The following is a 14,160-nucleotide window of genomic DNA, read 5'->3' as shown; positions in this document are numbered from 1 at the left end:
AGTTTTTTTTGTGTTTACTTCTTTTGTTTTTGTTTGATACATAATATCAGGATCAAACTTGGCAGTGGAGTCGAAAATGGAACATAGAACTACTATTACTTATACTCTTACACAGAGAATTACGATGCAACGATCACTCTACGAGCTTTACACATATTGTTCTGCAAAGTTTATCCCTAAAAGGCTCATGAAATTTATCAATCATCCCTACATATGGCTTGTAGTAGCTTGCTACAAGCGTGTTTGTGATCCATTGCCCGGCGGTTGTGTTCAAGTTAGCATATAAACTGGGATCCCGGACCCGTTTAATCGGTGTGACTCGTAAAGTTTATTGTATATTTTTAAATAAATGTAATTAGGCAATCTTAGTAGAACCAATTCGAATAAGAAAGTTAAACGTATCATGATATTATGTATCAAACAAAAACAAAAGAAGTAAACACAAAAAAAACTCTGAAATCACCGTAAAATAAAAACACAAAACTAGGTTCACATAGACTCCGCATGGACAAAGAATGCAGATTGTTTTAAATCTTATTATTTTTCTTTAGCTTAAAACTTTAAGTCTGAAAAACCAACAGCCTGTGGCATTTTATTTAGTAGCTAACTTTCTTGTATTATTCCTGTAAACATAATGGTTTAGAAGGTCACCGAAAGAAAGAAACGCAAAGGATTTTTATGTTTTAAGAGGGATTAAAATAACTAAGTGCCTTAAAAAATATTTACAAGGTACAAGTTGAAGATGAATTTGTTTGAACAAGCGAGTTTGCACAAAAATGCTCTAACTGTAGAAACCAAGTAAACAACCATGAAATATTTGAAAAAATATTGTTGAACATGAAAGAGAAAAAAAGTGCGCTATTAATTTGATTCTTCACAATCTTAGCTATCCTAACTAAATGACAGGAACATTGTAGACCACTTAAAACTACTGTACACTTTCTCAACTATGAAACCAAAGTTTGAAAATAAAGTGTTTAATGGAATTGTTTGAAATCTTTATTTTTAACGAATACTTGGCATCATAAATAACTTAAGTTACAAATTACAGAAAGTGAATCATATTACATAAATTGTTTCAGTTTTTAACATTCATAGCTTCTTTGGCAGAGTGTCCGCCCTCCAGCTTCTTCATGGGCTGACCGGTGTGCGTGATTGGAATGGCTCTTTCCTCCTTCTTCTCGATCTCCTTCTTAGGACAAGTGATGGTCAGGATGCCGTCGGAGGAAAGCGAGGACACGATATCGTTTTCATTATGGCCGTTTGGTAGCATGTATCGCCGTACGAAGTGTCGCGAGATGTAGCCATGCTCGTCCTGTTTCTCTTCATGCTTGCCCTCGACCACAACGCTCTTGTCCACGTACTTCACCGAGATCTCCTCCGGCGAGAACTGCTGCACGTCCAGGTTGATTTGGAATTTGTCGTTTGTGACGTTCACCGTCGAGCCGCTGTCTCGTTTAGTGGCCACGCAGGAGCTGTGCCAGGGCCGGTTGTAGCGTCCAGCGCTTTGTTGCTGTTGCAGTCTGCGGCTGTGGGAGTCGGCGACCGATGCCATGGCGTTCAACAGATCGTCCGCACTTACACCACCTCCGAAATGCTGGTCCAGAAGCCGGGAGCTCCACAGTGGACGATCCCATTCGTCGTCCCACCAGTTACGGAAGAAAATTGGAACGATCGACATTTTCACTGGATTTTACTATACTTCTGTCTATTATCACTCTAACTTTGGTTATTGCAATAGAATCGATTATTCACTGTCACTTGGTTCACAACTTATCGCTGAATTTCCGCCCGAATATCGGTTGGTTTGACTTGATTGCTTGTTTTCTATCGCTTGCTTTGAATTAAACTTTTTTTTTTTTTTTTTTTTTTTTTTTTTTATTAAAGAGATTTTGCGCCTTAACGGCGACATTCATCTCTATCTTAAATTAAAGTTACATATTAGGGAAATGTTTGGAATCATGGGATAGTTTAAGGAAAGGATTGGGTGGGGAGGGGAACAATATTGCCTTAATTTAAATTTAAGATTAGGTTTGTTTTTCATTTTTATTTATTCTTTCCTTTCTGTTAAATTTCTTTATATATTTTAATTTCTTTCAAAAATTGTATGATGTTGTCTTCGCTTGTGGGGTCGTTGCTGAGGGCGGATTCTAGGTTTGGTGGGATGTTGAATTGCTGTCTGGCTGTAGTATGGGCTCTGCATTCAACTATGATATGATTGACGGTGAGCTGGCATCCACAGGTGATGCACATTGGTGGTGGGCTGTTCTTCGTGAAAAGGTAGCTATGAGTCAGTCGGGTGTGTCCTATTCTGATGCGGGTGAGGATTCGTTGGTCGCGTGGTTTGGGTGTGTCATTCCATGGTAGTGTGGTTGGTTTGATGCTGTGAAGTTTGGCGTCGATGAGCGATCTCCATTTGCGTTCCCAAGATGAGCGTACTTCGTCTTGGGCCCAGCGAAGGAGGTCTCTCTTTGGGAAAGGTGTCTCGATGGTGTCCGGTTTCGCTCGACCTTCGTTCGCCAATCGGTCGGCGGCTTCGTCTCCAGCGATTCCCATGTGACTCGGTATCCAGCAAAGGGTGATGTTCCGAGTGGCTAGGTGTTCGTCTATGGATTGTATGTAGGGATGTCTTGATGTTCCTTTTTCTATTGCTTGAAGTGCGCTTGCGGAATCTGTAAATATAACGTTAGGTTTGTTGTCTATTGTGGCCTCATCGGCCGCTATTAGGAGGGCTAAAGCTTCTGCGGAGAAAATTGATAGATTATTATTGAGTTTAAGACTGCTAGATGTAGTTTCCGAGTATATTCCACATCCGGTTTCATTCGCTTGAACGGAACCGTCTGTGTAGATGTGGTGATGTGTTTTGTACTTGCCATTGATGAGCTGCTGGAAGAGTTGTTGAGCAATGGTGGGATTGTAGTTGTCCTTTTTAATGTCTTTCATTGTCCAGTCTATGTTGGGTTTTGTTGCGTTCCAGGGTCTGTCTTTGAGTCTGTTTAGTTTTTCTATTTCTAAGAGTTCGTTGGTGGTAATTTGTTTGAAGAGGGTTTTGGTTCTGTTGGTGAGGGGCTGAGCTGGGAAATTTTTCTCGTTGAGTCGTGCTTGTGCTGATACTAGTCTATTGAGTAAAATGTGACTGAAAGGGAGCTGTCCGGATTCGCAGATTAACGAAGGTATGGGACTGGTGCGGAAAGCTCCTGAGATTTGTCTCAGGGCCTGGTTGTAAATTTTCTCTACTTTGTTTTGGATGTTAGGGCCGCCTCTAGAGTAGAGTTCGGCGCCAAATAGTATTTTCGGAACAAGCCAGCCGTTCATGATCTTCAGCAGGGTTTCGCGAGAAGCTCGCTTTTTACCGCAGCCTAGATACTTGAACAGCTGTAGTTTGTTTTTGGTGGAAGATTGGAGATATTGAGTGTGTGGTATGAAGCTAAGAGTTGAGTCAATGACTACTCCTAGAATTTTGGTTTTTGTTACGTTAGGAATTCTGGAGTTATTGATGTATAGTGGTTTTGAGCGGCGGGCAGAAAATTGGGAAAAACAGATAATTTTGCTTTTCTCAGGGGAAATGTCGTAGCCCGTGAAGCGGGACCACTGTTGTAATTTGTCGAGTCCTTTCTGAAGAGATTGTTGTGTTTGTTTCGGTGTTGAGCCGGTAGCTATCAGAAGGATATCATCGGCGTATATGAGTGGCGTGATGTTTTCTGGGAGTGAGTTTATAAGTGTCTGTGTTGTGATGTTGAATAGTGTAGGGGAGAGAATGGCGCCTTGAGGGACACCATTTTCTAACTGTCTTACTGATGATCGGGTGTTTCCTATTATTGTCTGAAAGGTTCGGTCTGAGAGAAAGCTGGAGATGAAGGAAGCAAGGTTTCCTCCGATGCCCCAGCGCGATAACTGATCTAAGATCGGGTATCTCCATGCTCGATCAAAAGCCTTGGAGATGTCTATTGTTGCACAGGAGATTTGTTCGTTTTTAGAAAAAGATTTCTGGATTATTGTTTCTAATGAGGCGAAATAGGATTCTGTACCGCGCCCTGCACGATAAGCGTGCTGAGCGTCGCTGAGCAGGTTTTGGCTTTCGAGAATGTAAACCAAACGACGATTTACCATTCTCTCTAGCACTTTTCCTACGCAGTTTAAGAGTGATATGGGGCGATAGTTTGTTGCTTCGTGTGGGTTTTTGTCTGGTTTGGGTATGGGGACTATTAAGCTATTTTTCCAGTTCGAAGGTATATTGCCAGTGTGCCAGATGTCGTTGTATATGGATAAGAGGGTCAGTTTTCCTGAATGGGGTAGATTTTGAAGCAGTGGGTAGCCGATGTCATCCGGTCCTGCAGACTTCCCTTTGCACTTGTAGAGTGCCCAGGTAAGTTCTGCAGCGTCGAAAGGTTTGTTGTAGGGAGCGTTCGTTTGGGTAGGAAAATTGATTTCGTGGAGTTCTGCTGTCTGTTTGGTCCTTTGGAATGGGATTGAGTATTGTTGGGTAGACGAGGTATTGTAAAAGTGTTCGTTGAAAGTTTCTGCTATTACTGCTGGGTCTGTGGTGTACGTGTTATTCAGGTAAAGGATTGGTTTGGGTTTTTTGTAAGTTCCGTTGAGGAGAGAAACCCGTTGCCACATTTCTTGACAGGTCATGTCTGGGTTTATTTCTTCAACGAAACGTCCTCTAGAGTCTTCTTTTGCCTTTTCTGTGATTATTTTTGCATGTTTGTTGGCTGTCCGATATGTTTCTGCTAAAGCAAGGATTTGAGGGGTTGTTGGAGGGTTGTTTTTGGTTGCTCGGCGGAGCATCCTTAGGGCTTTTCTACGGGATTTTATGGCTTGGGCTACGTCCGCGTTCCACCAGGGGTTGCGTCGTTTTCTTGGTTTGTTGGAACTTTGGGGAATGAATCTATTTGCTGTTTGTTGAATAAGGTTTGTAAATTGTTCTGCTGTCCAGTTTTGTTGATAAGTTGTGCAAAAGTCTATTTCCTTTTGGTAACCAATCCAGTCGGCTTGTTGATATATGTACTTTGGGCGAAGTTGGGATTCGGAAGGATTGTCGTTAAGTTGCAGCATGACAGGGAAATGATCACTGCCATACGTGTCGGTTTCTACGTCTGTTTGTAGTTGTTGTGTTAGTTGGGAGGATAGTATTGCCAAGTCGAGTGTGCTTTGATGTCCGTTGTGTGATGAGATTCTGGTGGGTTTGTTTGGATTGGTAATTATGAGGTCATTTCTGATGGAAAAATCAACTATCACCCTCCCCCGTGGCGTGATATGGCTACCACCCCAAATGGGATGATGACTGTTGAAATCTCCAAGAAAGACGACTGGTTTGGGAACTTTGTCTATTAGGTCTTGTAGTTTTGAGTTGAGATTAGGAATGTTTTGGTTTTGGAGATAGATGCTGATGAAGGTGGCTTTGATTGGGCATTTTAGTTGTACTGCTACGGCAGGGAGGTCTGTGTTGGTATTGAGTGTTTTGTGAGGATAGTCTTTGTGTATGCCTAGGCAGACATTGTGATGGGGTGGATTGGATTCTTTGAAATACCATTTGTAATTGTTGTTTATGTGTCTTCGGGGGTATGCTTCTTGTAATGATATAACAATCGGTGAATGTTTGTCAATTAAAAGTAGGAGGTTGTTAATATTCGAGTTGATGCTACGTATGTTCCATTGTAGTGCTAATTTGTTTGTCATTTTTAAAAAGGGGGTTGTTTTCTTATTCAGATAGTTTGTTTAAGAGCGTAGGTCCGTTAGAATGTGTCTTGGGGCTTGCTAGGGTCGTTTCTTTGAGTCTAACTCGTGTGTGTTTGTTAGCCGTTCCGCTTTTTGTTCTTTTTGGTGTCTTTTTTGGGAGTGTTTTGGGTGTCGCTTTGTTTGGGTGCAAGTTTCTGTGATTTTTTGTTCGTTAAGCGAAGGTCTTCTTCGGATGAGTTTGGTCGGGTGTTTCTGCGTTTTTGGGTTGTTTTCGTTTCGTGTTCCTGTGTATTGTTCGAGGTGGAGTTTGAAGTTTCGGAGTCAGATGTCGCGGTGGACATCTCTTCGTCGGATTCTTCAGTGTCTTCAGTTTCGGTGGTTGTGTTGTTTTGTTCAAGTTTTTCCGTAAGTGTTTTTATTTGCAGTTGGAGGGCTGCGACCAAGGAAGTAAGGTCAGCGATTTGTTGGTCTCGTGGGTCGATTTTCTTCAAAGCGTCAAGTCGGTTGTTAACTGATTTTCGGTTTTGTTCTTCGTACTGTTTCCGTGCTTCAAAAAATGTGATTCCACAGTCCACTTTGATATGGATGATGTTTTGTTCATCAACATATCTTGGGCAGGAGCGACTCAAAGAGTTGTGGTCTCCGTCACAGTTCTTGCACTTCGGGGCAGCATTGCAAGTGCCGTGCGCGTCCTGGTTACAGTTTGAGCAAACTGGAACAGGCGACGGGCATTTTGCTTTGCTGTGACCGAATTTGGCACAGTTAAAACATTGCATGGGTCGGGGGTAGTAGGTCCGGGTCTTTATTTGTAGTAGTCCAATGCGGATGTTTGTGGGCACGAGCACTGAATCTATAGTTAACAGGAAAGAGTTTGTCTCCGTTGTTTCGTTGTTGTTGCGTCGCAGGAATCGTCTAACTGCTGTCACTTTTTGGTCCACTAGGTTTTCCAGGATTTCTTCGTCCGTTAGTCCTTTTAGTTCCGGGCATGTGATGACACATTGCACGCGGTTTAAAAATGGGTGTTCCGTGATCAGTACGGGGGTATTGTCCAATAGCTGCGTGATTGTCTGTAGTTTGTCAAATTGGTTCTTAGATCTGGTTTTTAATAAATACCTGGTTCCTTTGTTGATCGGAGCGCAGGGTTCCATATCGCCTACAATGCTGGTTAAACTTTTGCTGATGAGGAACGGGTTTTTCGGCAGCTGGAGTCCTTCTGGTGCTTGCAGGATTAAGTAGAGGAGTTCGCCATTTACTCCTTTCGGGTCCATCCATTCCGGTGCTAGGCGTCCACGTTGATTTTCTCGGGGAGAAGGATCTCCCCAAGGCGGTGTATGACCCGCCATATCCTGGGCGGGTGTCAGTGACTTGGAGAAAATTTTCTTTTCACCACACCAATGTTAAAGTCCGTCCAAAATTCCACCTTCAGAGATTCACTTTCGTCACTCTCAATCTCACAGGTACTTGTACACACTCACAGGTAAAGTCACTTTCACAGGTACTTTAAGCTGTATGCTCGAGGCAGGTAGCTGAAGACACGACTGATTTTCACAAGCACTTTCACTGCACTGGATGCTGGAGGTAGGCTGCTGCAAACACGTCTGCACTGCTCGGTGGTTGAAACAAGAGTGATTAGCACACAATTGCTAGCATGCGACTACGATTTGAATTAAACTGATGAATTTCCAACGAAATCGCGGCGCTTATATAGATGAACGCGCTAGACGCACGAACAACGCGGATGATTCTCGAAAGGCGTAGTGAGTTCCTTGGGGGTTGAAAAGCATGTGAAATATTTCACTCGTGAGAAAAATGTGTACGCGCGCAACAAGCGTTCGGAAAAGATATAATAATAGAAAAAGATTTAAAGATTTAAAATATCCACTTTTTATTAATAATTGAATTGCATTAAACCTACTTTGTTGCTCTTGTATGCTGTCGATATTCCTAAAACATTCTAGACGATTCTACAAGGCGTTGAGCATTTTGAATGTTCGCTCATCATTCTCGAAACCGTGAGTTCATCGATCTCGACATTTCGGGAAACATCTGTAGTGTTCATGAACTCCGGCACGCGCAATATATAATCGCAGGTGCGGACGCAACGAACGCATCATTTGAACGAGCGACTCCTAAGGTAAAACGTGTAGAGGAATATCGAAGTTTGTTTGTGAAATTGTGAAAGCATTGTGAAGGAATATTTCAAAGTAAGAAGTGAAGACATTGTGTCGTGCAAAATGGCAATCATTCCGATTTTCTATCGCAACTGGTGGGACGATGAGTTTGATCGTCCGTTTCGAGCAAGTCGTTTGATGGATCCGCAGTTTGGAAGTGCAGCCAATGACGATGACCTGCTTACCGCATTGGCCGCCGCAACAGGAATTCTGCAGCACAGAGCTCATCAACAACATCAGCACCGTCATCATCCCTTGCATCGTATTCATCAAAATCAGCAACCGGGTCGCTACAACCGGCCCTGGCACAGCTCCTGCGTGGCCACTAAACGAGACAGCGGCTCGACGGTGAACGTCACAAACGACAAATTCCAAATCAACCTGGACGTGCAGCAGTTCTCGCCGGAGGAAATCTCGGTGAAGTACGTGGACAAGAGCGTTGTGGTCGAGGGCAAGCATGAGGAGAAACAGGATGAGCATGGCTACATCTCGCGACACTTCGTACGGCGATACATGCTACCAAACGGCCATAACGAAAACGATATCGTGTCCTCGCTTTCCTCCGACGGCATCCTGACCATCACTTGTCCTAAGAAGGAGATCGAGAAGAAGGAGGAAAGAGCCATTCCAATCACGCACACCGGTCAGCCCATGAAGAAGCTGGAGGGCGGACACTCTGCCAAAGAAAATGGAAAAGCTAAGGCCGAAGGGGAGAAGATGGAATCTTAAGTCTGATGATCGAATGTAATTTATTTTAACTGTAAGTTTAATAAAATTATAAAGTTACATACAAATTGTCAAACTGTGTTTTTTTTTCGTTGTGTATTTCAAAATCGATTGGAAATTTGTATCAATCGGACATTTACAAGCATATGCGTTAACATGGTCCAGTAATATCGAATCCATTTTTCGATATTTTTATTTGTTACTTCACTCACTAATTTACTCCAAATCGGATGGCCGACAGTCGTGTGCATTACAAACGCTTGGGACCAATGACCTCCAATAGTGGCCTAAAAGCAGTGTAAATGCGGAAGCAGTGAATTGATGTCCGCATAATAAGTGTAATTCCCTCCCACCAGGCAACTCGAAGGCCTATCATCATGCAACTGGATAAAAACTAAACTAGAGATTGGTAATGTTTCTTTTATATTTGTTTTATTTACGTTCCATGTCACTTCAATGCCGTCGGTAGATACCGTTCAATTCTACTCTCATCGGTGCCATGCAGTCACGCACAAACACGGACGCATTTTTGTTCTAGAGTGAGATTGTTACTAAATAAACCTAAAAACCACACTAACTGACGTACCGAAATGGTATGCACACCAAATATGAGATAGTATGTAAATGTAAGATAAACAGGATACTAGCTAAAATAAAATCCCCACACCAGGCGAATGCTGCATGAGATGCATGAGGACGTTTGGGTGTATTTTTTTTTTTAATCTTTGCTATCGTGTCTTATTATTTTTTTTATCCTGGACTGACAATAAAGCTCACCAACGAACCTACCTAAATTTGCAGAATAAAGAATAATGGAAATGCAATGTGTTATAGCTTTTGGTTTTTTTTAATTTCTCATTATTCGCAGATTTATCTGTCGGTTTCTATGTGTGCTGTATGAAGTACGCATTTTCTTCCTTTTCGAGAGAATGTACCAGCTTATCATTCTTGTTTTTATCTTAGCTGTTTGCTAGTTATCTAGAGTCTTTAAACACCGACATCGCCTGTTAAATTTCTATCTCCTCTGCACCTTGCAAAGCTGATGCATTGCAGCTGGTGCATTTCATATCTATTGTTCAAGATATTTGGGTGTTTTTTCATACTTGTTCCTAAATCGCTATTGCTCACGTACGCAGTTTCTAATGTACCAAAGAAAATAGCGGTTGAATAATATAGTTATAAAAAATCATAGCCCAAATACAATATATGGAATGAGCACAAAACAACAAATCTTTGATAAAAATGCAATTGTTTCTGACTCATCAGTTGAATGTTAGACGAGTATCGAGAAACACACAACTACTAATAGATATGACAATGAAGAAAGTTTGGTTACCGATAATGATACACCGTTTTTTTATCAAAAACATTTCACACATCTATCCCAATAATGAAAAAAATGGTAGATTCACAAAACCAAGAACATGCCTTTTTCTGTTCCTGTACTTTGAAACACTCCGGAAAATATGGGGTTTTATCCTGTAAATATCCGTTTTTCTCAAATCAATGCAGGCATCCCCCCATCACGGACTCTCCCTGTTACAATTTTGCATTCTGATCATTATTGTTTCGCTCGCTTTCTAATCCTTCCGGGCTTTTCTTTTTTTAACACCTTCGCCGCCTTCTACGTACTTACTATCTACCGGTGCGTCACTAGACGATGCTTCTTCTTCCCGTGCAGTTACCTCCGGTGCAAGTTCCACCTCCTCGTCGTCGTCCTCCTCTTCAGCTTCGTCATCCTCATCGTCCTGATCATCGTCGACTTCAGCATTGGACGATCCATCAGCACTGCTCGTGGATCGTAGCAATGGCGGCATATCGGTGTCTTGTTTGAGTTCTTCGTCCTCATGCTCGCCCGAAGGTATTGGACTGTCTTCCATTTTCTTCCTACGTCCAACTTCTGCCTTCGCATCAGCCTGTTAGAGTTGACATTACACATTGGTAGCAAAATAATTGGTTAGCTTTGTGACGAATAAAAAGTATGTTGCAACATTAACTAGCGGGAAAGTTTTACCTTGGCGAAGCACAAGAAATAAATCATGAGCGCAACTGGCAAACCTACGACCACTACCAACACTGCCCACATCCATGGGTTGTTATTGCAGTACTTCAGCACACGGGAGACGACTGTTTCCTGTAGAGGGAAATTGGCCAAAGGGAAAATATGTTGGGAGTGAACAAGCAATACTTTCATAGGAACTACGTCTCGACCTACGGGAAAGCGATGATTAAATTAAACAGTGTGGTCAGAGGACCTGCGACCGGGATACTTTTACACAAGCCAAAAACGGGTAATTTTAATGAAAGTCAGTAAAAAATTGTAAACCTCTTTATCTCGACGAGACCATAGAAACCAGACGTAGGCAATCAATGGAATTGAACAGTACACGAAATAAGCTGTCCAGTACGCTGGCTTGTAGTTGATATACTTCATCGTACGATCCCAAAGTGTTTGCTGCACGTATTCGTATACATATGACAAAGAAGGTCATTCAGATCATGTAAACCATATGACAAATAATTCTAAAACAGTTTTCTATCCAGAAAATTCAATTTGTAACTTCCTTTACACTTCGTAGTTTAGATGCCAATAGCATAGTTTTTTTTATCCTTTTTTGTAAAAGTTGTCTTTGTTGTCACTTTTATGATGAATATTATAAATCGTCTACCACTTTCAACTTACCGCTTGCCGATCGAGCGTCCTAACTTTGAGATCAAACGTTTGCGCAGCCCATTCATCAGCAACGGCCACATCATCACTTATGAGAATATTGTCGAAAAGAATATCATTCGACATCGACCAAATTTCAATACCGACGGCAGCCTAAAACAAAACAAACACATTTTCTTACAAGCTCTACTCCATCACCAGTTGCAGTTCACGCTTACAATCGAAATCATCCGGAAGGGAGTCAAATCCTCGAAAAAGTCTGGATTCGGTATCTTTCGCGGAGCCCACTTGCCCTGATAGTTGACGTTGGCAATAAGCGGCGGACGCCATTTGCCCTTATAGCTCGGGTTAGCAATCATCGGCGGTTTCCACAGACCACATCCGACCGCCTTCTCGCACAATGGGTTCGGGATGAGCGGAGGTTCCCATTCGCCGTCCATATCGTTATCCCAGTCGTCTGGTTTAACGGCATTGCTATCAGGTACCATTTCCTCGACATCGTCGAGCCAACCGGCAGGCTTGGAAGCCTTCGGATCCGCGATCTGCGCCGGTTCGTCTTCGTTCCAGTCGTCGGGCTTGGTTGCGTCCGGATCCGGTATTTTCTCACGATCGTCCCAGTTTTGTGGCTTACGATCTTCAGGATCGTCAATCTCGGCCGGAGGATTCACGGCTGGTGTAAAACTGGTCAAGAGCGATCCTTCATTAATGGGTTTATGGTCCACGTTTATTGTGTACGTATTATCCGGGCGTACGATCAGCTGGTATAGATGTGGTCGTTTATCTTTGAAAGGGTCATCTAGTCTGTCCCTAAAAACATAACACAGAAGTAAAAGTAAAATAAACATACTCAAAATAATAATGCAGGACACACACACTATTTACTTACTTCTGCTTGTTGCAATGTTTCTCGGTGATGGTACCATTCACAGGATTCACGTGGCGGAAGATGAAGTGAAGCTTAACATCGTTGCCGCACTTATCCGGCCCAAACATGATGGTGTATGGAGTCTTATCGTGAAACTGAAAGAAAAATGACTATCTGAATCTACCCATACTCAAATGTTACCCGTTCGTGTGCTTACATTCTTCAAATCTTTCGTTTCGTCTCCAGCTGAAAGCAGTTTTATGTAGGATCCGCCACATTCTTGCCCTTCCTGCAGATTCACTTCGTACTGCACGACCAGTGGTTTTTCATTGAACACAAAGGGGCGATTGAGACGAGATGATATAGCAGCATGCTTTGCTTTTGATTTCAACACCAGACCGAAGTCGTTCGATAGGATAGGCCGTTGTGGTTGCTCCACGGACCATTCGCCATCGTACTTGGCCACCTCTTCGGCTGCGTCATCTTTTATAGCTTTCGACTTGGTCCACCGTTTTTCTACATCGTCAAAGAGATCGTCGAAATGCTCTGCAAAGTACACACGAGATGCATCGACCTTCGGCGTTACGTACAGCTCCGCATCCTCCGAAAGCTACGGATAAGTAAAATGATATTTATTTCATTACCATTTCAGCTGCCGTTTACTTGCATCACACTGCCGAAACCTACCGCGTTTTCAACATCCGCAGAACCTTCATCGTCACCGTAAACAGTGGAACAGTTTAACACCAGTACGGCACACAGTAAAACGGCTCGGAACGGCAGTGCCGACCACCGAGGCCTGTGCAATTTCATCATGCTTGTGTAGACTATGTCGACAGCTTTGGCTTACTGCGCTGATTGCCCTACTAAAATCCAACCTATCCTCAGAACCGAATGACGACCAACTTCAATGAACACACAAATTCGATTAGTACACGTATGACAAAACTATGAGCGCATGATCTCTACGGCCTACTGTTCAGTGTCTACCGGCACACTCGTGACGATAAATTGCGGATGCAAGGGGGTGGGGTGAGAGTTTGTTAACCCGCTTCCCTGCCTCAACTGCCTGTAGAAGGAAAAGAACAAAACAGACCTCGCTTACTACCGTATCACACTTTGTAGGCTTCGTTTTTCTACATATAATCGAATTAAACCACCCCAAAATGGCACAGACACAATATTTAACAAATTTCTACATATTCCAGTTACCTTAAAATCGCTGCTTTGTAGGCGACGGATTCGGATATGTTTTGTAAAAGCTGGGTAGCAACGGAATGACTAGGGCCGACGGAAGTCGGTAATCTTCCTGCCGAGAGCAATTACTCTACTTTTCACTGACGAATGTAAATAAAATTCTTCTGATTTTCCGTGCTACTTTTTCCGTAGAACGTCGCCGACGAACAAACTAGTGTTGGCAGAATCTTGATTCGGAAGATTCGAAGCTTCGATCCCTAGACGGATTCTAAAGATTCGAATCCCATTTGACAGATTCTAAAGATTCGAATCCCATCTGACGGATTCTAAAGATTTGATTCGATTAGGACTCGAATCAGATTTGATTGTTTTGGGACGCGATTTGATTCGATTCTGACTAATTCAATCATTGATTGTACAATTGTTAAAGTCACAAATAATATGAAAGATCGGTAAATTTGGTAGGCACGCATGATATGATGGATTGGGACTCGGATTCGAAGATCCGGATCTCAGAATGGATTTGAATCGAAAGATTCGAATCCCTTTAGAGATTCAGTTTTCCCACCACTAGAACAAACGTCGTAGCTGACTTCTGTGACGATAAGCGGTTCTGCGTTTAAAGACTCAAGTCGGGAAGCTACATTTAAATTTAGCTCGCTAGCAAAATCATTTTAGTCAAAGCTTTTGCATACACAACTATATAAAAAGCATCGGAAAAAATGTAAAAAATATAAAAAATAACAGTTTATTTCATAGATTCTGTGTAAATTGCGATAATCGCGGCAGATGTTCAAATTACGATCACCTAAAATGACAGCTTAGGTTGGTAGCTTTGCTTGTCACAT

The 14,160-nt window shown here is 42.5% G+C and overlaps 3 protein-coding genes across 3 annotated transcripts; 1 reads left to right on the top strand and 2 right to left on the bottom strand.

Moving 5' to 3' along the window:
- Positions 1-974: 974 nt before the first annotated feature.
- On the bottom strand, positions 975-1,840 carry LOC131265953 (protein lethal(2)essential for life-like). The gene has a single exon (XM_058268267.1). It carries the CDS (start codon positions 1,679-1,681, stop codon positions 1,079-1,081), a length of 603 nt encoding a protein of 200 aa, XP_058124250.1. The 5' UTR covers positions 1,682-1,840; the 3' UTR covers positions 975-1,078.
- Positions 1,841-7,783: 5,943 nt separating this feature from the next.
- On the top strand, positions 7,784-8,612 carry LOC131266087 (protein lethal(2)essential for life-like). The gene has a single exon (XM_058268441.1). It carries the CDS (start codon positions 7,917-7,919, stop codon positions 8,580-8,582), a length of 666 nt encoding a protein of 221 aa, XP_058124424.1. The 5' UTR covers positions 7,784-7,916; the 3' UTR covers positions 8,583-8,612.
- Positions 8,613-9,216: 604 nt separating this feature from the next.
- LOC131266086 (calnexin-like) lies at positions 9,217-13,508 on the bottom strand. Its single transcript, XM_058268440.1, has 8 exons — positions 13,328-13,508; positions 12,803-13,184; positions 12,333-12,725; positions 12,137-12,270; positions 11,469-12,057; positions 11,263-11,403; positions 10,594-10,713; positions 9,217-10,495 (listed from the first exon to the last, which is right to left on the bottom strand). Exons 2-8 carry the CDS (start codon positions 12,929-12,931, stop codon positions 10,160-10,162), a joined length of 1,842 nt encoding a protein of 613 aa, XP_058124423.1. The 5' UTR covers positions 12,932-13,184; positions 13,328-13,508; the 3' UTR covers positions 9,217-10,159.
- Between the last annotated feature and the right edge of the window lie 652 nt (positions 13,509-14,160).

Source organism: Anopheles coustani, chromosome 2, assembly GCF_943734705.1.
Source record: "Anopheles coustani chromosome 2, idAnoCousDA_361_x.2, whole genome shotgun sequence".
In the NCBI taxonomy this organism is placed as follows: domain Eukaryota; kingdom Metazoa; phylum Arthropoda; class Insecta; order Diptera; family Culicidae; genus Anopheles; species Anopheles coustani.
The sequence above is the reverse complement of the archived record's forward strand: the minus strand, read 5'-3'. Positions and strand labels throughout refer to the sequence as shown.

Excerpts from the sequence above, each read along its gene's own strand:
- LOC131266086 (XM_058268440.1), bottom strand. The coding sequence starts at position 12,931 with ATGATGAAATTGCACAGGCCTCGGTGGTCGGCACTGCCGTTCCGAGCC. Across the intron at positions 12,058-12,136 it reads AAACATTGCAACAAGCAGAA|GGACAGACTAGATGACCCTT; the intron begins GTAAGTAAATAG and ends TTATGTTTTTAG. Across the intron at positions 10,496-10,593 it reads ATTTCTTGTGCTTCGCCAAG|GCTGATGCGAAGGCAGAAGT; the intron begins GTAAAACTTTCC and ends CAACTCTAACAG.
- LOC131266087 (XM_058268441.1), top strand. The coding sequence starts at position 7,917 with ATGGCAATCATTCCGATTTTCTATCGCAACTGGTGGGACGATGAGTTT.
- LOC131265953 (XM_058268267.1), bottom strand. The coding sequence starts at position 1,681 with ATGTCGATCGTTCCAATTTTCTTCCGTAACTGGTGGGACGACGAATGG.